The sequence below is a fragment of the Protomyctophum parallelum genome (assembly GCF_964188405.1).
Source record: "Protomyctophum parallelum genome assembly, chromosome: 14".
In the NCBI taxonomy this organism is placed as follows: Eukaryota; Metazoa; Chordata; class Actinopteri; order Myctophiformes; family Myctophidae; genus Protomyctophum; species Protomyctophum parallelum.
In genome coordinates, this window is record NC_139709.1 from 26,755,928 (window position 1) to 26,778,172 (window position 22,245).

A 22,245-nucleotide genomic window follows, 5' to 3' on the forward strand; every position below is an offset into this window, starting at 1 on the left:
GGGGGCACAAGTGGTCAACGACATTTTGTGACAGGGTACTTCCTTAGAACCCTGTCACTAGCAACACTAAAAATGACCCGTTGGGGCCATTTAAATTATCATTTTGCAGTGAAACAGCATTTGACACATCCTAACGCATAAATGAGCTTTGTGATGCAAACCATTTGAGTAGAACATTATCGATGTCATAAAGGCTACTTCATTGCCATTATTATTGTTCCAGTACAGGCCAGGCTATAGAAAGATTAGGGCAAATTATAGGGAAGTGGCCATGATCAACCCCATTTCTGCAGGCATACTGTAACTTTAGCGCAGGAGCGAGAGAATCATGACAGACCCTGTGCTCACACAGTAAGGCTCGGACAAAGTTGATGGCCTTTTAGATATGAATGCAATGAACAGGTTCTGCTCTTCTATGCATTTTTCTTGCAGATGTCTTGTGGTGAATATCATGGCCAGTATTTCTGGTCTGCTAGATCCACACTGGGATCACTTCTCCATGTTGGTTCAGCAGTACCTGACAGTACCTTGGTCAAAACGTTACCTGCTGAGGACAGTAGCGAGATTCTCCTGCTATTGTCAAGGAATTTTGTCACCTCTTTTTGTTAATACGAGTGGACGCATTGGCAGAGAATTTGCCCATCCCCTTCCCTAGGTACTCTGGTCAACAAAGTATAAAGGGTTTAAGTGATTTCCATATAATCAGGGACTATCGGATGAATGCAATTAAGTTAGTTAGAATAGCATATACAGTTACATACCATGGGCACATACTGACATACAGAACAAGGCATGTAACAGAAGAACAAGCCAATAATACCCTTGATTTGATGGTTATATTTCAGCATCTTTTCTTGGAAATTGGGCAGCATATAAAAAAAAGAAACAGAATGACTACAGCTAAATATCAATCTCTCTACACCATCACTGTACAATGCAGGTCTGTTCAATGCACTGAACAACCCTCTCATTAATCCACTTCTGTATCAAAAGTCAACCCCGAAAACTCAAAAACATTAGTTAACCCATATAAACCTGATAAAAAATATGCAGATCTACCCAATCAATTTAGATCTACAAAGACGTCTCCAGGGGGATAGTACACGATGTTTGATTTGTAGTTTGTGGACCTGTCTTCTTACACTTATTACAAACCAATGTGGGCCAAAGTAAATTAAAAAAACAAAATAAAGCCCTCCTTGACCTGTCCGCAGATACAGAAAATATAAACAAGGACTAGAAAATAAATTCTGAAATCAATCCTTGCAGCTTTCAGGGGATGTGGGAGAAAGTTTTTTTTTTTTTTTCCTTTTTTTGTCCCCGGTGCCTCAATTATCATTGAAACATTATTCTGTCCTTTTTAATTTCACGTAGGCCATATAAAATGTATTCCATCCTGATGTGCTTTAATATATCAGAATATGAAAATGTAGCTCGAACCAGAGATTACGTTGAAAAAGTGTGCTACCGTCAATAACACTTTACTGGCCAGATTTTGAGCACTACAATTGTTTTAGGGTATCAGTAGAGACACTGGTTGAGTATTCAGGCTAGAAGAATGGCGGGAAACGCAATCCATCCAATATCAAATCGTGACAACAGGGGGCCTAACTCCAGGAAAAAAGGTTAAGGGGCCATGGTCAGTAAAGTCTTCCCAGGTCATTGTTAACAGGGTGAGGTCTATCAGAGAAAGAGAAGGGGACGTGGGTAGTGAGTGGGATTGAACAGGCTAGTTCCTCTCCTGCACAAATACAGTCTCCTGTGGACAAAGCCCTGCCTCTTGCAATGTGATGTCATAGTCCAAGTGGGCAAGCTTCCGTCTGGGGAAGTTAGTGACAAGTTCAAAGCGTTCATTGGGGTAGCCTTTTGACTGGACGTGTCTCACCAGTGCCTGTGACAGGACAAAGTAATAAAGTTGAGCGATTTTATTATAATATTCATACAAAAAAGAAATATATGAATTGACAACAATGTATAGAACAGAAGCCATTGCATCGATCAGAATAGATAAGTTGTCTTCTCACCATAAGCGTGGCTTTGGATGACAGAGCAATCTGTTCTCTCTGCCCATCTGGGTAACGAAGCATCAACCTTGCCTTGGGACCTAGGATAAAAGAAAACATCAACATAGAGCCACAACAAACTGGATTTGTGCAACATGACGTGGACATACAGACAGGCACACTGGGGCTTTGTATGTTCATACCATTATCATCAAGGCAGTCAGAGGGTTTGGTGGCATTGGAAGGACCAGCAATTTGGGTTGCTGTGGTACAGTGGTTCTTTCCAGCGTCTGGTCCGGGCGGAGAGCGACTTGGGCCTGCAGACGAGGAGGGCTCTAGGTGGTTCTTTTTGCTCTCCTCTTTTCTGTGGCTGTGGTTGTTTTCTTTGTGTGGGGATTTCCTGTGCTGCGTGGGGGGGCTGTCGGGATGGAGAGGCTGGGGGACAGTGGGAGGGGCTGGGGCATGTCTGACAGAGGAGATCTTGTCTTCCTGGGCGTCTGGCGTGTCGTCGTCGGAGCCGTCGACGGAGATGAGGCCCTCGCTGTCCGAGAAAGGCTCGGCGTCGGAGTCTTCCTCCGAGCGCGGGGAGTCGGGGGCCTCCGCGGCGGAGCCGGACTCGTAGTGGGTCTCCTGTAGAGATGCTCGGATGGCTGCCTCAAGCTGGCTGTCCTCACTGGCATCGATCAGACTCTCCTGTAACAGGAGGACAGACAGTATTGCACATTTTAAGGAGCTGAATGACAGCAGAGTGAAACAACATAGAGAGAGCATTGCTGAAGACTGTCCCAAATCATAACCAGGTAGCACTAGTGAGAAGCAAAGTGCGTTCCATGCAGGCAGGCACAGAGCTGCTTCATGGAATTTATGTCTAATAAAAGTACAAAACAATCAAAAAGTAAACAGTTAATGCTTCATTGCATTTAGCTGCAATACAGTTATACTTACTAGCCCTTACCCGTTGTGAAATACTTCCGCGGGGGGTACTGCGCCCTGTGTGCGTTTTCGCATTTTTTATTCACTAATAAATGCATTATTAATTGATAATTTGCCTGTGTGAGGCAGTGAGGAGCTACGGCAATTACAGTGACACACAGACAGACACACATTCATTCAGACAGACATTGGCTTAATTATAGTTGATGATGATATGATATGATGATACCCTATCCATGACATACTGAAACAAGTTAGGAAGTTGCGTGCTTGAGGCTAATCTACAGTATGCGGTACGGTCATTCCCCTTGTGAAAAAACAAAAGAAAACAGACCCGAACTGAGTGGTGCTGTGTGTGTGTGTGTGGCCTCGTTCTGTGCCGAGTTGTCCAGGTGGCCACTAGGTGCCCAGTTGTAGTGTGTGTGTGTGTGGACCTTATGAATACTGGTACAGTCACATCGGACTATAGGCATGTCGGACTATTGATTGTCGGATGATAGGCTGTCTTAGTACATCATTGGTATGTCAGACTATTGTCTGTCGGACTCTTAGTACACACGTCAGGACTATGTACTCACTCTGAACTGCACTGCCTCTCATCATGCACCTGTGCACAGTGTGAAGCTCAACAGCACCCTAAATAGACCGACATAAGGACACACATTGCTGTTCCTTGGAGTAGAGGCGATAACCATTAGCTGTTAAGAAATTGGTACCGACGAACAGTAACGGCTAATGGTGAACAGATCAAATAAAAATAAAAGCCCACGGGGCACCCAGGCCTCTTCTAACTTCCTCCACGTCATTAGCCTACACACTCCAGAGCTGTTCTGGGGGTGGGCAGGGCGAGTGTGTATTAGCAGCAGCCACCGGGCTTTCGCCAAACGGCACGGGATGGTGGCCATTGTGCTGTCTGAGACACGGTATTTACTATTTAGTATTTACACACATTAACTGGCTACTGGAATTTACACATTTGGCTCGAATGTTGGACTATATTGGCGAGGAGGGAAACGTTGCCCGACAGACACACTGCAGACAACCTGGCTGGTACTGGTAGGTAAAACTAAACGATGCGGTGGGTAGCCTGGCTTTGTCAGACAACGTGAATTCACGCACGCCTCCTCCCCACTATGATACGGTGAGGAAGCGAGAGCGAATCTACGTTATAGTATGGCCAAAGCCAGGCTAGAGGCATGGGGACTGAAGGTGCACCTGAAGATACTGTATATATTTGTTATTTTGTTTCCACTGTCGCTTCCCTTTGGTCGTGCTGCTCGTGCAGGTCAGCGGTGGTAAAAAACAAACAAAAGTCCCTTCGCTCCAGCTCACTCTTTTTAATGCAAGATATGCTCTGTCTTCTCCCTCTCTCTCGAGTGGTGGATTATATTATTGATATAACAGATATACAAAGTACACAGTATTAGTAATTTAACATTGGGAGTGTGACCAAATGGGCCTGCTCATTCCATTTTGTGGTCTCAAACACCTTTAGGCTACTGGGAAAGTGTGTGCATCACAGTGCGTGGCTGCACCACTCAAAAACACCATGGACCTTGCTTGGCTGTCACTATAACTCCCCCTTGTGGAAGGATCAGAAGCTCACCTAGCAAATGCCAATAGCACTTGTTTCCAACATATCACAATCTCATGCCACAATCTCAATGCCTCAAATTACATTTCTGTCATTCGTCAAATGTGATCTGCTGTCGCAATTAACCCCATATATGGAGATCCCTGATCAATATTGGCCAGCAACTCCACATCTGAACTCAAACTCAAACCTCAAACCCTTAGATCTCGATATATGTCAGAACCTGTATGGTTCTGATATATGTCAGAACCATATGTTGATCCATCCTTCCTCTTCAATGTCTCCCTTTTGACTGATACCTAATAGTGCAGCCGCACCCGGCAGCCAGCGTCCATATGTTGAACTCATCTGACCTCATCAAACCCTGTACACTCAAGACATGCTCCTTATACTGTATGGCCAGTACAGAATTAATTCCATGTTGATCTCACCCAAAAGCGCCAGCAGTCTGCCGTCAACGAGGCGGATGCCAATGGCAGTGGGATTTGGCTGAAACCTTGCCCAGATATGGAATTGACTGACGTCACAGTACCAACATCATAATTAGAATCTGAGATCTGCATTGGAAGCCACGCCATTATCATCGAGGCAGATGTTTTTTATCATCTGCCTCGTTTGTAAGGCACTTTGGGTCCACTGTGCCCTTTTTAAATGTACTACATAAATAAAGGTGATTGACAAGACACTCAATCATCGCAGATCATGTAGACTTTCATATTCATTATGACATAATTGCAATCTCTCTTGTTGGCAGTTTCTGCTCAGTTAATGTAAATTATATACAAATTGAAATTATACATATTTTATAAAGTATTAGTACACCAGCTAAGGTCCCATGTTAAGTCTGCCTCCGAGCAGATGCGAGTTTGAGCGGACATCCGCCAAAATGGTCAATGAATCAGACTCTTCTGAACGTGGAAGCGAAATGCTAAGTGAAAATGTGAAATACTAATCTATCCCAAATCCGATAATGCCCTATCCAGATTGTAGTCTCATTGATTTTTGCAGCCTGAACAGCAAAAAAACCCACACATGTTAATAAGATTTGAATCACATTCTTTAGCCTTATTCAGACTGCATAAAACCAAACAGCATAGGAAATCAGATTTGGGCTGAATTTGGGCTGCTGGTCTTAACAGGCCCTACTGTAGGTATAAAGGGTTTAAGTGGTTACCAGCGTCTATATTATGAGAAGCATTACCAGACAATCGTTAATCCAAAATAATAAACACAGCAATCAAATACTCACAGAACGAGCTCGTTTTGCAGGGGGCGCATGGCAGGACGGTCCATCCAGTTGTCCATGCTCCGCCAGGAAGCCCGACACCTGCTCCAGGAACGACGCCACATCCAGCTGGTTCCACTCCACCATTTTTTGACCTTAGGTTGGATGCCAAGAGACGGGGATCACAACCTTTAACCCATTTAGGAATGAGGCCGAATCCAAAAAAGCCTTCGAAATCTGAAGGCGTTTTCTGAAAAACTTAAAATATTTATCAACAAGAACCCAATAATAGGTTCCCGTCCTAAATGGGTTAACATGTCTCCAAAGGCATTACATGTACAGTATGTAAGCCACCGCTATAATTATTTTTATTTACATTTATGCTTAGCAAATATCAGGCTCACAAAACATTTGGGAAAATGGGAATGGGAAAATCAATAGTTCTCAAAATGGGGTTTCGGGGACAACCTATAACTATAAGACCTCCTCAGGAGTTTCTTACACAGCCCACTGACCGCTCCCTGCTAATACAGGAAATCGTCATTACAAGGGGTCCTCAGCTGTTTTACCACTTTAACTTTATTGTATGATTCAGCTTTCCAAAAATAGCTTCTAGATCAGTTTTTTTCCTTACGAAAATTGTATGTTTCAACACACATTAATGGCTGTGCTTGATATGCTCCAACCAGTGAAACCACTAGTATCAGACAGTATTATACCATTTCACTCTACTGTAGCAACAAAGTCCAACTCAGGAAGAAGCTAGCATTAGGAAGCCGTCGAGTAACGCTCATTGCCATGCATACTAGATCACAAATATATGGAATCATGACCCCTGTATTGTGATACATATATCGCTGTATCCATGTCAATAGACGAATTCACAGAGGGGTGCCCTGGGCGCGGCCATTACTGAGGTGTAATCCATGGAGCAGGTGCTCCGTAGGCCAGGTGTAGCCAATCAGTGCTGCTGCACTTAATGGTACACCTCAGTAATGGCCGCACTCAGGCAAGCCTCTGTGAATTTGTCTATACACAGCCCTACTAGGCAGATATACAGTACTGTTCATATGAGCATAAAGAATCACAGGCAGAAGACAGACAGATACAGAGATCTACATATATGGCTAATATGGGCATAAACGGGACACAGACAGACAGATAGGGACAGCGGGTACAACGAGCATGATTGCATAACCAGAAGGGCATGTATTCCCATAACCATAAGGAGATAAAATATGGAGATATAAGTTCTCTGTCAGTGACAATATGCTGCCATGTCCTCCAGTCAGGACTCACCTGTGCGGGGGTCCAGGATAGATATGTATGGGAACTTTGACAGCTTGTAGAACTGGATATATCTCTGTCCCTCTTCACTGTCATGATATACCTGCAGTTTGGAACAAGCAGATAAACGTGATTTATGGTAGGCATACACTGGGTGATTATATTATTTATTTTACAGTTTTACTAAATACTGTACGAGTCAATCGTTCGCGATGAGTTCACGATTCATGTGACGTGTTTGAATTGGCTTGGTGATAAAGAGTGTTGACAGACTTTGCAGTTTGCACCATGTATTGATCATTATTACTCCTACTGATAAACACTGATAAACAAGTATTTTTGCAACTATGAAATATTTTTTTGGTTTTTACACTAGATGGTGCTCTTGGCTAACCTATGATTCACACACCTGCCAGAAAATGAAGTGTTCTCTGATGATGGTCCTGACAGCATCGTTGCTCCACACGTCCCTGTTCAGACACTGGCAGGCAAAATCCTGCACATTCTGGATGTTGATCATCAGCCACTTATTCTCTAGCTGACCACAGTCTTTTGCCTATATGGGACACAACATGAATTACACTGGCTTTAGATTATGGGATCTGCATAGTAAAATCCTCCGTGTTCTAGTACTCACATTATTGGAGGTAGATTGTCTACATACATTTTGGACAATTCTTTATACCCGTTTATACTGTTAATGCAACTACAGTAAAAGCTCTAGTAACACGCCAATTCCCACTTCCCAGGCAGTGCGAGGGCCAAGCAAGATTTCTGTAGTATAGTAATCTTTTCCTATTCCCTGTGCATTACTGTCTGATGACTTCTTTCTATTATTATTAGTAATATTTGTTACTCCAAACTGCATCTCTTTTTATGTATCTGTTCTGTATATATTCCTAACTGCTGTAATGTCACGAAAAACTGAATTTCCCCCACAAGATAATAAAGGTGCATCTAGTGTTAACTTCATTTAACTCCGAGTGTACAAATGGAAGAAAATGGATCCAGTCCATTAGCTTGCTAATAATGAAAACAAACAATGGCAATGCAATATCACACAGTAGATAATAAAATAATAATAAAACAACAAACTAAATAAAAGCACAAATGTGGGATCTAGTCAGAGAAAAAAATCACCAACAATAAAGAAATAATACAGAAACATCATGTATAGCTGATGTACAGACATGCTTGTCCGGTCGTCACAGCTACCACCAGAGTTATCATTCAACGTCCAGAACCAGCATGGAGTGAGTGGAGTAGTGTGGAGTGGTGTAAAAGATTCAGTGCGTGTGTGTGTGCTCACCGTCTCAAAGCTGCCTTTGTGCATGAGCTCAATGGGGGGGCGGAAAAGGTCTGCCAGGGTGCTCAGTTTCTTATCCACTGCACTACCGTTGCGCAGCTCCTGCTCCTGGCGAACTGGTAAAAAAATACATGTATACTATACTTAGCCACTACGGGAGGAAATGGTACAGCTAGGAATACAATGACAAGAGAGCAAGAAAGAAGACACAGAGAGAGAGGGCAACCCCAAAAGAAACTGAAAGAGAGAGACAAGATATTTTTCTGTGTTAAGATGTGCTTATTCGCATTATCCCACAGCATTTTCTTTTTACTACGTTTGCTTTTTTTTTTAAAGGTCAGAAGAGAAAAGGCCTGGAGACATTAAAAAGACTCACTTGTTTCAGTTTGGAAGTCACGGAAGCCGTCGAATATGGATCGGGCAGGTCTCCGTCGCTTTGGCACTGCAATTATAATGGACACGGAAAGCACATTCGGACACTTAACAAAAGACTGACTGTTTGAAATGAAATAATTATGTGTGAACTTTCAAGAGAATATACAGTCAAAGGAAAGACAGAGTACAGTTCAGTACAGTACCTCCAAACAGTGGTTCTGGTTCCACCAATATGTCTTGCTTCTGGGGAATGGGTGCTCGTACCTCACTGAAACACAAGACAACAGAAATTAAAGGCAGATTCACACTGAGTCCGTTTGTTTCAGGTGTCTGCCCCTTATTCCGACCTCTCAATATTCCGACCTCCCATGATTCCGAAAAAGGTTAGGGTTAGTTCGAAATTATGGGAGGTCGGAATAATGACATGGTGATGGCACCTTGATTCAAACTGTTCCCGAATATGATTGCCTGGTTCCCGCTGGCCATGATTCACATTGGCTTTGATTCTTCCGCACCCGAGACGAGTACACTTCATTCAACTGTATTCAAAGCTTTCACATTGCATCAATCCGTATCCGAGTACACTTCAATCAGTCCCGAGACTACCTCCATGCGGTCCAAGGAATGGTTGGGTGATCTGCTCCGGGGAACGGTACGCAGCATTCACACTACCAGAACACACGGTCCCGAGTGCGCATCCGGGACCACAGTGTGAATCTGCTCTTAAAGACATAAACAAGACAGGGTCTAATAACATAAAATATAGTGGATCTCATTCTCAGACTTATTATGGCCAGTCTATGATGTCTCTCATCTATGATATATGACTCCATATTTGCAGGATTCAGCTCGATCCGACTGACATTGAACCATTCACTTACAATATAAAGTGTGTAAAGACTGTGCCCCCCAAAATGATCATATTTGAACTGGGGGGATCTAAGCTAAGTTGAGCTAAGTTGTGAATGTGATCAATTGCTCAAGCCACTTAGGAATCCAAAACCAGATAGTACGCTCTAGGATTGGATGCCTAAATATGAAAATGGCCACCCTACACCGGGCTGAACTGAACCGGTCTCTGCTGCCGATGCCTGGCATTTCTTCCATGGAATGGCTTGCTTTCAAATGTAAACCTCCAGACATTGCTTCTCATATACCGACCTTCCAAACCAAATCCATCCTTCCTCCCTGAGATAAATGAACTACTAGCCTCACTCTCCACTATGTCATCCAACATGACATGGTGATCTGAATATTCATGTGGACAATCCATCCTGTTATTTTGTTAACAGAATTCCTGAGTGAGCACATCGAGGTTCCTACTGTCATCAAGGGGCACACCCATGATGTCATCACCGACTCTGCCCCCATTAATAACCTGCAGGTCTACGGTCTGGGAGTGTAGACCTGCCGAGACAAGGTCTCAATGGCCCTGACATTTCTGCTGCCACTACTAGACCTAAGCGATAAGCGTCAAATGGTTTTCCAATACGGGAAAAGCACTGAAACAGCTTATATAAGCACGGATCTTCAGCACATCTCCTTCCCAGTCTCTGCATCAATGGATGAAATAGTGGAGCACTATAACACATCCCTTGACCTCCATGCCCCCGTTTGATTTTGTCCTGGAATGACACTTCAGACACTCTGGGCTCACTGTGCATAAACCGGCTTCCCGTGAACTTCATAAGGTCTATTCCCTTCCCGTTTAAGTCCCTTAAAGATGTCAGTCCTACTCCTGATCAATAAAAAAAACCTTCAAATGTCCCTTTGACTATCAATCAAGAATACCAATCCCATTGATATTTGCTTAATCCTTTTTTCTACCCTGAGCCATCCAAAAATTAGGTGAGTCATGGTCTTTAAGGCCAGGCCTGACAGACAAGCAAACAGACAGGCCTCTTACAGAGCCATGGTGTAATAACAATCCACTGACATAAAGGGGGAAAATAGGTTTAAGTGAATCCACACCAAAACACATCCATGGGGAAAAGGGAAAAATGTTTGGAGCTATTAAAATATTACCCACATTAGAATGAAGACAACTAGCTTTCTACCATTCTAGCTGCATTTTACTGTGGGAGGGATGAGGAAAATGGAGATCTATGAAACAATTCAATGCCAATGTGTATGTTGGGACAGGATTATAAACCGATTCATGGTACATTTGTTTTGGTGTAATCTTACTCTTCAGCAGGAGGACCTCTGCTGCTTGAAGCCGCTGTTGAACCGGAGCTGGTGCTGGGCTCCTCTGCAATCCCTCCTCCATCTAGAAACATGGTCACTGCCATCTCTAAGTTGTTGTTGCATGCCTCTAGCATGTGTTGTCCTACGCTCTCTGTGGCCCCTAGAGGAAAACATGTACACAAACATATACCAGTTAATATTCTATACGCATTTATGCTATGAATAAAACACTATACGTGGAAGTTGACATTCACACAATGTATGTGTATATATCATGTAGGAAAGTTCCTACAAACCCAGACAAAGCCATAATGCTCAAATAACTTTGACCATGGCTTGGTGAACAAGGGTGTGCACACACATTGAATCTGTATTAAATTATATATAAGCAGACTAGATATAAGTTGTCATCGTTGTGCAAAGATATATTCAAAGCATTTTGTAGGTATAATGTCAGTCAGCACAGTTATGTATATCATATGTGAGCGAACAGTCCATTATCAGTTTCCTGTTAACTGCGCATGACCGTTTCACTTTCCCCAAGTCTTGCTCTACAAGCAGCCCCCCATCTGGATCATCCATTCCCTTAAAACGCATTGATGTAGTTGAAACTCAGCACACTATAATAAACACGCTCACATTATTAAGCAACTTCTACGTGATGGCATTAAAATGACTATTCCAATCGAGATGCCGACACGCGAGGCAAGAACAGGCAGGGAGATGTTTGATTCGCAGCCAGCCACCACCAACGTGAGGCGGAGCTTCACAGATACAGCGCAGGCTGGCTGATGGAAGGAAAAATGTTACGTCCATAATGATTCCACATACAATCAAACCTAATACATCAGGCGACAGGCCGAGCCATCTCGCGGTAATCAATAATACCACGCAACGCAATCGGCTAATCTGAAAGGCAACAGTGCCAGGTAACGCCTCCGCCTTGTGGTTTTTACGGGCCTTTGTTCGGAGAATTGGGTGTAAAGTTGAGCAGCTAAAAAGCTGCACACACATACTTGTCGGCCCTCCTCCTATCCCCGGCTGGCTGCTGCTATGTTCCCCTTGTACAGAAGCACTAACAGGGGGCAGTGCAACACTTCATGCCCGCTCCGTTTTCGTTCGCGGCGAGTTGCGGGAGCGAAGTGGCTTTGATGAAAACGTCCCGTGTCGACCCTATGATAAAGCAAAAGCAAAAGGAGATGTTTTGTCTTACCTGTAATTGCTGTGAATTGTTGTATTAACCCATTCACCCCCGGAGCCGATGCATCTCCGAGCGCCGCCATCTTACCGCCACAAACAACAACACAAATGTTGCGCGTGCGTTCCGTCGTCCCTTCCCCTGGCGCAAAAAGCCTGACGTCACGAGAGGCTGGTGTTGAATTGTGGGTTATGTATTTCTTTTACAGGGGATTATTGAATTGCCACTTGTTTTAGACTGGATGGAGTTGCACAGAACATTGCATTTGTAACTACTAACTGGTCCCTATAAAAAGTCTAAGCCAGAAATGTCCCCCCACGGCCTCACCCAAAAAACTGTACTGTACATATGTATATGATGTTTTGCATAGTATTGTTTATCTTTTAAATGTCTCTGTGATTTGAATACACAGGACCACAATGGACATAATCCATTAGGGCTTTTTGCACATTTTGTATAATTCGTACCACTGTACCTTTTTTGCAAACTGTTAAGTATTCTATCAAACAATCAATCAATAAGTCAACTTGTGAGATTTTCTATCACAACAAAAACAAATATATCCCTAGAGTCAAGTTTGTTGGACGTCACTATTTGAAGACATTATTGGAAAGACACATTGCCTTACTGCCATTATTATATTTAATGAACACGAAGAGACCAATACATGTATGTACAATACATGTACACCACTTCTGACAAGTTCTAGCTACTCATATTTTTTAATATGAAAAAGTATAATTCTATATAGCATGTTAACAAAATAATAGTTTCCAATACATTTAGCCTACCTTTGTTATGGCAAAATGTCATTCACAAACACGTGGTCTTCTTTATTTTAGAAAACACTTGACCGGGGTCAAGTCAAGTGTTGTGTTAAGCTATATTATTTTTTCATAATTGCATTGTCTATTTATTTGTTTGACTGTATTTTCTATAGTTAATATTTTGCCTACTTATACTGGTGCTATTGAAAAGGGTCGGTTATGTATTTCATCAAGAGTAGCAAGATGCCAATACTAATCTTTCTTTGTCCACAGATAATTTGCAAATCTATTTGAATGTATTTATTTTAAATACATTCAGTTGGAAAACAAAATAAAACAGCAGCAGCCAACTGGATCTGAATACACAACAGTACACACATATACAAATTGCTCAATGCTGACAGGCAGTCAGCAAGAGGATTCATGAATGTATGTATATAGACAATATTTTAGGCCAATAAAGATATATACCAAATGTCCCACTCCACAACCGTGGCTACCGGACAACTTACAACCAATTATACATTGCTTGAGATTGATCAAAATGTCTGTGTGTACACAGTTCTTCCCCCATATTACTGCATGTCGTCTCATGATTATGCCATGCACTCACTGGTATTCACAGTCCAATACATAAAATACCATCCAAATGAATCTCCAATGCTTGAGAAATTATCTGGGCGAATTTGCCAAGTAAACATTTGGGTATCGAGTACACCCAAGCTCAAGCACTCCTGTTCTACACAACAGGACCATGAAACTTATGCTTAATTCCGTCCTCTTCAAACAAAGTATACATAGCAGTTTCTTTACCATGATTCACAACTTTTTTTGTTCTGAAGCAGAAAATTAGTCATGTATAAAAGACGTATCTCTTTTAATTATAACAGGATAACAGGGAGTAAATCAAGTGCACTCAAGCATTATATATACAGACCCCATGGACGAGTCAATTATTATTTGTGTGGTCAAGTCAGTAATTGAAGAATACCAACTCATACGGCAACCAGATATCATAAACAATACTATGTAAGCAACATGAACGTGGGGCAGTTACAGAATTACAAAAAAACAGCAGGTCACCTTAGCCTTTATACATTACAGAATTCTTAAAAAGAAAAAAAAATCAGTCTGCTCTGAGCCTATGACAAAACATCTGAGATTAGTTTTTTTTTTTTTTTTTAATATCAACAAATCCTATCCAAAGTGTGAAACCAGAAGCCTTTAATCAGTCTTTAAGAAAACTTATATATCAATACTTGATATATTTGATCACTGAGATCAACCAAAAAGAGCCAGTATCCCTGTAAAATGTACACTGGACTTATTGCTTTCATAGTCTGTCATGAACTGCCAATGAAGCAACTCCAGATTCCTATTGATGCTGCTGACTTTACTGGTTTCTCAGCTTTGGATAAGCCTTGGAGATAACCGACTTTCCTAATAAAGTTTCAGCAAAAGGAATTGTCCCTTTCTACCTTGATGCACTCTGTCTCCACCTGGTGGCTTCAATGAATGCAAAATGTCCATCTGCAAGTAACTAACTTTCCTGCTTAAAATGTTGAATTTCTTATCAGACATATGTACAGGTAGTTTAATATGGTCAGGTATAGAATGTTATTTCCTTAAGAGAAAGTAAGAAACTGATGGTATGTATTACTAATCATCACTTTCATGGCATCTAACACAGATGCTTTCCCCCTAAAGCCGAACACACACACACAGGCTGCAAACTCCATTATTTTCAATGGACCTATCCCACACCGGCGGCATCAGACACGCGTTCACGCATCGCATGGCACTCTGATGCGCCAATGTTCTATTTCCAGGCGTTGCCGCGGGGTGAAAGTGTTTTTTCTTTTACTACAACTGTACAAAGTTGGCAGCAGAGCGCCGTGTCCTGTTGGTGCTTATGGGCAGCACTTGACACGCGTCAATACTGTGCTGCTACGCTGCGCAGCCTGTGTGTTGGGCTTGAAGCAGAAAGTATAAGTGGATCCAAGTCTGTGGTGTGCTCATGTGGCAAATGTAAACTTCGCCAGTATCAATGCATAGGAATTATTTTAGAACAGATTTTCTAATTAAGTCATCTTGAGGTTTATGTGATCATGACATGCACAATGACCAGTGCTTCAAGTACAGAATTACACAAGTTACACACAGAAATCATTTGTGTACCTTGTGAGACCAAATTCACCCTCTTAGAAGAGCAGTTGACCAATACTCAATATAGTAGTATACCAGTATTTCCCTTATGTATGGGAACACCTAAGCCTGCGGAGCAACTTCAATATCGATGCAATAAGCTCAACTTGCATCCATCCCACATCTTCAACATGCAAAAAAAGGATCAAAGAGTAAATGTAAGCAGGATTAAGTTAAAAATGTTATACTTTCTATTCACAGTCCATATCCAGCCTAATAAATTAATAAGCTTTGACGATACAGCATAGGTTTTGCATGAATGTCTACATGTGCACATGTATGTTCACATGTTACATGGATGAGCCATAGGTGAGTGAGTTTAATGGCAGAATGTGTGCATGTATATTTATATATAAGCAAATACGATTGTGTGTGCATACGTCAGCGTCTGTGAGCCAATATACTGTATTTCAAATGGAGGTCCTTGTTGTGGGAAGGGCAGGCAGGGTGGTGAGGGTCAACACTTAAGTGGGCAGACAGAATGTGAGCCCGCAGCTCAAAAGCGGATAAAGGTAGCGTCGATCTGGCGTACGGTGGGCAGGGCCAACATGATCTTTCGCCGGTACTGAGGGTCCTTCTGTAGCGGGTTCCTCTCGAGATAGACCGTCTCCAGAGATTTGGCATTCTTCAGCTCATCGAGATCTGACCAGTTGTCGATCTGATTATCATTCATCTGAGAAAAGACATGACTAGTTTTATCTTTGCCTATAGGTCTGACATGTCCAGAGTCCGGCCCAAGGGACCAATCGTGGCACGAGGGCAGATTTTATATGGCCTGCGGGCGGCTTACTTCCTCAAATGTATTATTTATGGCCTGCTCCCGTCAGTATACTTCATGGGAACTTCATCATAGTATTAAAAGGATAGAGACTGAACTGGAGCACACCCCTCTATTTATTTCAGTGGAAGTTGCTCAGTTGCGTTTTGAAGCACCCGGAAGAACCGTATTTCACGGAAGTGCAAACGAGCGCTCAAAGTTAAACCCCAGCTGCACGGGGTTTCCTCGTCAGAACTCCACAGGTCCGCCTGCAGTCCCCGCTCTTAGACGTTAGCGCCTCAACGTTGGAGAGACTCACTGGGGGCTTGAACTTCATACATTGAAGAGTGTTTTGAAATTAACCTGAGCATTTCTCTGTAGAATTTGGAAGGATTCCTAACTGCTTGTTCCTTGTGTCATTTAATTCTCAGGATGTGAAAGGAAGGCTATTTACTTTATTGTTTTTATGTACCATTTCACAACTGGTTGGCTACACTGCCATTTAAAAACAAAATGACAATTTAATGGACTGTCAACATAATAGCAATGCAGTGCATGCATGTGAGAAAAGACTGAAAAAAAGGACTCAATTCAGATCGTCTCAGATTTATTGAAGCGATAGCCCCTTGAGATGCTGCATCTCATTTTCAAGGGGTCCCAGATTGGTTTTGTTCACACAGCAGTGACTTACATTTGGCCACAATGCCATCAAAAGTCTATTGATATTGCACTGGAATTAAATCATATCATTGCATTGTATTGCAATGCATTTGTATGCCACTTTTGTTTTGGTCCAAAGGTACAGTGACAGGAGATACAGTTGGCCCAAAACTCCTTGGCTGCGGCTCAACGCTCCAAGAGATTGAAAGTGTCAAATGCAGAGAACAAATTTCACTGCGGTAACGTGTGACAAATCGTACGACTTTTCATATTTTCAAATATGGCCCCTTTTGGACGCCCTGGCTTAGGTAGAGACAGTAGACTTATCTAGTGATCGACTGTGGTATAAGTATAATTCTCTCATATACATACCCAGAATTCCTGTAGCTCTGTTAGATGGCTGATGTTTTCAATTTTCTTTACTCGGTTGGCTGCAATGTCCAGGGTTGTGAGCTTTTTCTGTACGGGCATAACAATGTGGGAATGACATTTAGAACGCTGCAGTGGAAAATAGCATTACTTGATATTATACGTTTTGTGCATGGTGGTTAGTGCCCAGCAAAATCCTCTCAGTGTGAGTTTATCGATTTGTACAAATGTACACAAATGGGACCATTACGGGTCCATTTTACAGTGGGCGTGGCAGGGCCTTTTCAGAAATGGAATGACTCACATTGTTCTCCAGGCCTTCAATAACCTCTATGCCATTGTGACTCAGATAGAGCTCTCTCAGGTTGGCCAGGCTCTGTAGGCCTTCAATTTTAGTGATGCGGTTACTCTGGAGATAAAGACACACACAAAGACATATTTGCATTTAATAATTTGCCATGAATATACAAAACTTGTGCAGCACGTTTTGTTTGCCTGTTAATGCCAGTGAATTTTGTGAATATACCTGGATACTTAAAACAGTCAAGTTGTGCAAGCCTTCTAGGTGCTGTAGCTGCGTTATCTTGTTGGTACCAAGAAACAAACTTTGCAAAGACGTGAGCCCATCCAAGTTCTCAATTACCTGTAAACAAACAAAACAAAGGGGGCAACAGACACATTATTAACATTATTGTCTCCAGCAGGCCGAAGGCATGGGGAGAGAGTATGTTTTACCCTCCGTCCGTGTGTGTGTGTGTGTGTGTGTGTGTGTCCGTCCGTCTGTTACCAGCTAATCTCCGGCACCGTTAATATAGGATTCAAAATGCTTTTGGTTTTCTGTCCCAACTGTCTCAAAAATGTAAATAGCAACTGAAACCTTTCATTCTATAACTCATTTACAGAAAGCTTCAAATTATCAAGTCTCACTCGGATTTTGTTGGAGCCCAGCTCCAGCATTTCCAGGCCCGTAAGGTGATCCAAGTTGTCAATAGTACTGATTTTGTTATGTAGCAGGAAGAGCTTCTTCAGCTGAGTCAACCGCTCCAGACCTTCCACCTTCCTCAGGATGTTGAAGGACATGTCAAGCTGCCTGTCAATCAAATATATCAAACATATCGTCACTGTCAGGCAGAAACCACTTTTCCTTTTCAGGAAATGGAAAAAAAGAACCTGTGTTCCAACTTCCAATGTAGTTGTTATTTAGTCACATGCTCTTGTTAATACTTTTCATTGCTTAAATATTTATAAAACTCACATAATTTGAAATTCAAGTCATTACCAAATCATCTCTATAATGTTTTCTGAGCTGTGATGGGAAATATAAAGCATTTTTTGTTCAGTAGTCTTACTCTAGTCTACACATTACTCACTCCATCTCTGTGAGGTTCTGCAGGTTCTCCAGTTTGCGGATCTGATTGTCATAGAGATCCAGTTCCTGAAGTGAAGTTAGACTCTCAAGGTTCTCTATCTTTTTTATGAGATTCTGTCGTAAAGATAATGTCTGCAAAAATACACACAGATAAACCAAAAACAATTAAGAAAATCGAATCAAATATTGATCACTCTATAGCGTGTCTCAAGCACGTTTTCCTTAACCCAAAATCCCACAAGAAAGTAAATTCGCCAAAGGAAATTGTAACCAATGCCAAAAACAAAGGAGCAACCCAAGACAAATGTTTTTAATGTTTTAAAAACATTAAATTACAGATAAAGTAGCAATAACTGTGGCAAAACAATAAGCCAAAATAACCGATAACTTACTTTAGCCTTCTGTAGCACCTCCAATCCTTCAATCTTCCCAATTCGACAATGAACTAGATCAACATCCTTGGAACAAAGAGACAGACATTGATATTAAACACACAATGTTGTATTAATATTGTAATTTCATAAGTGAAAGGTTTAACCACTTTTAAAAACACAACAGTGGTTCACGGTCACAGCAGACTATCTTAACCATCCACTCACCTCTTCATCAGGGTCGAGGGTTATGGTTTCCATATCAACAGGAGACTCTTCGTTACCTAAAATAGTAACAAGAATAAATTAAATTATATGACATCATTCTGAGACTGCATTATATCCCTGGCTATGTTCACATATACAATAGCATTCATTGCCACACAAATGTTGTACAGGCAGGCAAACTTACTTGTGGTAACGGGCTTATTAGTGTCCACATCCCCATTGATGCTCTTCCTTCGGGTCTCATCATCACCAGACTCCTCTGATTCACCCCTTCTGTCCACTACAGAGTACAGAGTATTTGTGACACGTTTAGCTAGAAATTGAGAGCTCAGCTGATCTCAAATTCAAACCTTGATTGATTGATTGATTGCAAATTGTATTAACAGTTTGTAGAATGGGTAAAGTTCAGCGAAAGTACAGGTCAATACAAAAACTTAAAGGATAAAACCAGAAAAAGCATTAAGACTTGTTTATATCAGGGTCCCCCTGACTATTCAGTGAAATGAAAGTCCTTGCCATCCCCAAATGTTTAAATAAGTACAATTTAATTCCAAAAATTGATTAAACAAAACGTGAACTCCTACAGCAAATAAAACATAGGTCTAGTCTATTGTCTATCAAAAACATAGCATGGCATATCAAAAGGCTTTGATCGAGGGCCGATCGCTTTCCTTCAGGATAGCTTGATGATGGGTAACGTACTGTAAGCTAATCGTTGCTAACGCCTTAGCTATGTCTATTTAAATTAAAATGACCCTTAAAGCAAGTAAAACATAGAAAATGTATTGTCACACAGTTGACAACATAACGCAACCTGTTCATTATAAGGATCAGGGTACCTAAACTCAGAGAAATGAGACATCGTATCGTAGGATATGACAACACAAATATACATAACATTCGCTAACGGTGCATGTTGTTAGCATATTAGCTAGTAAGCCAAGGATGAAAGTATGACCAGTAAATAGTGCAAGTTAGAACTGAGATGATTTGCTCAATTGTATGTTCGACTAGATGAATGACGGTCCAGTCAACTGCCACAACAACGAATGGAGGCAGCAACATATGAACGTATTTAGTATTTATTCACCTTCCATGTCTTGAGGCTCTCCTACATTCAGGGAAGCCATTTCTCCTGAAAACAATCCTGACAACCGCGCTCAACCAATCAGGTGGCAGAACATCTGGAACTCATAACGCTGTTTGTCACAAGAGGGCGCTCATAGCGCGATGCAAAGACCAGTCCAACATACCGGTGTGTGTGTGTGTGCGTGTGCGTGTGCGTGTGCGTGTGCGTGTGCGTGTGTGTGTGTGTGTGTGTGTTTTTTCAAGGTTCAACTTTGTCAGCAATACCAGTTACAGAGTAAAAGGCACATGAAATTCATTGTTAAAAACCCATACAAGAGCTACAGTCTAGTGTCAAGTAATTATGTAAAAACTAAGTGCTTAAAACTATCTCTAAAACTAATGAAAAGTGCAAGATCTCTCAGGTGCAAAAATGCAGAAAGCCATTTCATTTGCCTCAGACATAGGCCTATGGCCATATAGTCCGGGCCTTGTAATGTTCAGTGTCTATTCATTATAAGTCTGATGGCGGAAAAGAAGAATGTGTTCCATAGTCTCTGTGTGCGGCTGGCGAGGCTGAGGAACCGGTTGCCTGGCCGCGGCCGCTTAGATGGTTCAAACAGGCTGTGGCTGGGATGATGCACATCTTTAACAATCCGTTTCGCCTTGGCCACGCTTCAGCTTTTGTATATTCCCTGGAGGGAGGGAAGCTCACCTCCAATTATATGCTGGGCTGCTTTCACTACCTAGTGCCTTCTGCTGGCGGACAGTGCAGCTCCCGTACCACACGATGGTTCCACCGTTCCACCCGTTAGGATGCTCTCGATGGTGCAGTTATAGAACAACCTCAGGGGCTGACCTTGAACTTTTTCAAGTGCCGTAAGCCGTACAAGTGTTGTTGTGCCTTTTTCACCACATGAGTGGTGTGAGTAGCCCACTTAAGGTCCTCATCGATGTGTGTACCAAGGAACTTGAACTCATGACGCGCTCCACTGCAACTCCATTGAGAGGGGGGCTGAGCACACAGCCTTGGGGTGCACCAGTGTTGAGGGTCATTGGGTCGGGTGTTATGTTCCTCATCTGCACAACCCGAGCACGGTTCGACAAGAAGTCCAGTATCCACCTGCACATGGGCTGGCCTCCTGCGGTATAGCAGGCTACTGGTAGACTGGTGTTGGTGCCCTCTGTCTCAAACCGTGCAAAGAAGGTGTTCAGCTCATTGGGGAGGGAGTCAGAGGCTCTGTGCTTCTGGGTCGCCCTCTGAATTCAGTTATTTCCCGGAGCCCTTGCCAGACGCTCCTTGCATCCCCAGTCTTGAACTGAGTTCCCAGTCCCAGATAGTTAATGTAATCAAAGTTAATGTAATCAAGAGTTTACCCCCAAGTTATCTTTGTAGGCTTTTTAAACTTACAGAAATATTTAGAAGACTGAAAAATTCATTCAACTGACACCACGTATCACTATCTACTGATAGGCCTATCCTTTATAGGAACAAGATGTTCTGCATTCACTGATGCATAGGATGTACTGACATAAACACAAGAAAGGCTGTTGTGATAGTCAAAGTTTTAACAACATCTTTTGTATACTAGCTGTAACACAAATTGCATTCCATTTTGGGGGAAATAACTTGACCTTGATCCACTTCACACTTGGTGGGTGTATTACTGAGGACCCAAGGGGTCAATCATGAAGACACTGGAGTAGTCTCGGTTGGACAACCTTTTATTTACAGGGTGTAGGCAAAACGTCAATGTTTCGATGTCAATACATCTTCATCAGGTCATAGCCATAGGTTATTGGGAAAGCTTCATGCAGCAATATTGTGTAGAGTAGACTGTAGACCAAGTAAGCCCTTTCTGAATGCATTATTGAATCCATCAAAACAGCTAAATTGAATTGCGTGTGAATGGCCTTATCAGTCAGGGGTCTTTCAATGAATAGATATGTATCATACATTAAAAGAAATACAAAATAATAATAATAATAATAATAACTGCACTCTGTCGAGTGCATACTTGCTTGTTGCACACTAGTAGGCCATAAATGGCCAACTAGTGCGCAAGCAGAGCGCGCAAGTACTTTCGACCGCTGTAAACTGTCAAATCTCAGTATCCACACCATGTAAAAAAAAAAAAATCATTGATATGTGATGAAAATAAAAGGTATATAAACTGAATTAAAATATGTTATACAGTATAATTATTCTGTAAACTGTGGAATCTCTGTGAAGGAACGTATCTCTGTGAAGGAACGTTTGAAATGTCTAATTATTAGGTGTAACTATTTGCTACCTATCTACTTTATGCATGTAAACACCTAGTAAATAAGTATGGTTCAAGTTTC

The 22,245-nt window shown here is 42.0% G+C and overlaps 2 protein-coding genes across 2 annotated transcripts; both read right to left on the reverse strand.

Moving 5' to 3' along the window:
- Positions 1–817: 817 nt before the first annotated feature.
- ubxn7 (UBX domain protein 7) lies at positions 818–12,230 on the reverse strand. Its single transcript, XM_083781154.1, has 11 exons — positions 12,124–12,230; positions 10,911–11,070; positions 8,927–8,991; positions 8,725–8,790; positions 8,352–8,464; positions 7,452–7,598; positions 7,055–7,145; positions 5,780–5,910; positions 2,207–2,696; positions 2,025–2,104; positions 818–1,891 (listed from the first exon to the last, which is right to left on the reverse strand). Exons 1-11 carry the CDS (start codon positions 12,191–12,193, stop codon positions 1,730–1,732), a joined length of 1,575 nt encoding a protein of 524 aa, XP_083637280.1. The 5' UTR covers positions 12,194–12,230; the 3' UTR covers positions 818–1,729.
- A 1,505-nt stretch (positions 12,231–13,735) lies between these two features.
- On the reverse strand, positions 13,736–19,987 carry ppp1r7 (protein phosphatase 1, regulatory (inhibitor) subunit 7). Its single transcript, XM_083781160.1, has 10 exons — positions 19,925–19,987; positions 19,019–19,114; positions 18,835–18,890; positions 18,628–18,693; positions 18,237–18,367; positions 17,794–17,956; positions 17,393–17,509; positions 17,171–17,275; positions 16,870–16,956; positions 13,736–15,753 (listed from the first exon to the last, which is right to left on the reverse strand). Exons 1-10 carry the CDS (start codon positions 19,962–19,964, stop codon positions 15,577–15,579), a joined length of 1,038 nt encoding a protein of 345 aa, XP_083637286.1. The 5' UTR covers positions 19,965–19,987; the 3' UTR covers positions 13,736–15,576.
- Positions 19,988–22,245: the final 2,258 nt, after the last annotated feature.

Bases quoted from the DNA above. Each gene is read 5' to 3' on its own strand.
- ubxn7 (XM_083781154.1), bottom strand. From the start codon at position 12,193: ATGGCGGCGCTCGGAGATGCATCGGCTCCGGGGGTGAATGGGTTAATA. The intron at 5,911-7,054 runs GTGAGTCCTGAC...ATCCAACCTAAG, and splicing joins TATCCTGGACCCCCGCACAG to GTCAAAAAATGGTGGAGTGG. The intron at 1,892-2,024 runs GTGAGAAGACAA...GTCCTGTCACAG, and splicing joins CATCCAAAGCCACGCTTATG to GCACTGGTGAGACACGTCCA.
- ppp1r7 (XM_083781160.1), bottom strand. From the start codon at position 19,964: ATGGCTTCCCTGAATGTAGGAGAGCCTCAAGACATGGAAG. The intron at 18,368-18,627 runs GTAAGTTATCGG...GTATTTTTGCAG, and splicing joins AGGTGCTACAGAAGGCTAAA to ACATTATCTTTACGACAGAA. The intron at 15,754-16,869 runs GTATGTATATGA...GTCTTTTCTCAG, and splicing joins CAGAGCTACAGGAATTCTGG to ATGAATGATAATCAGATCGA.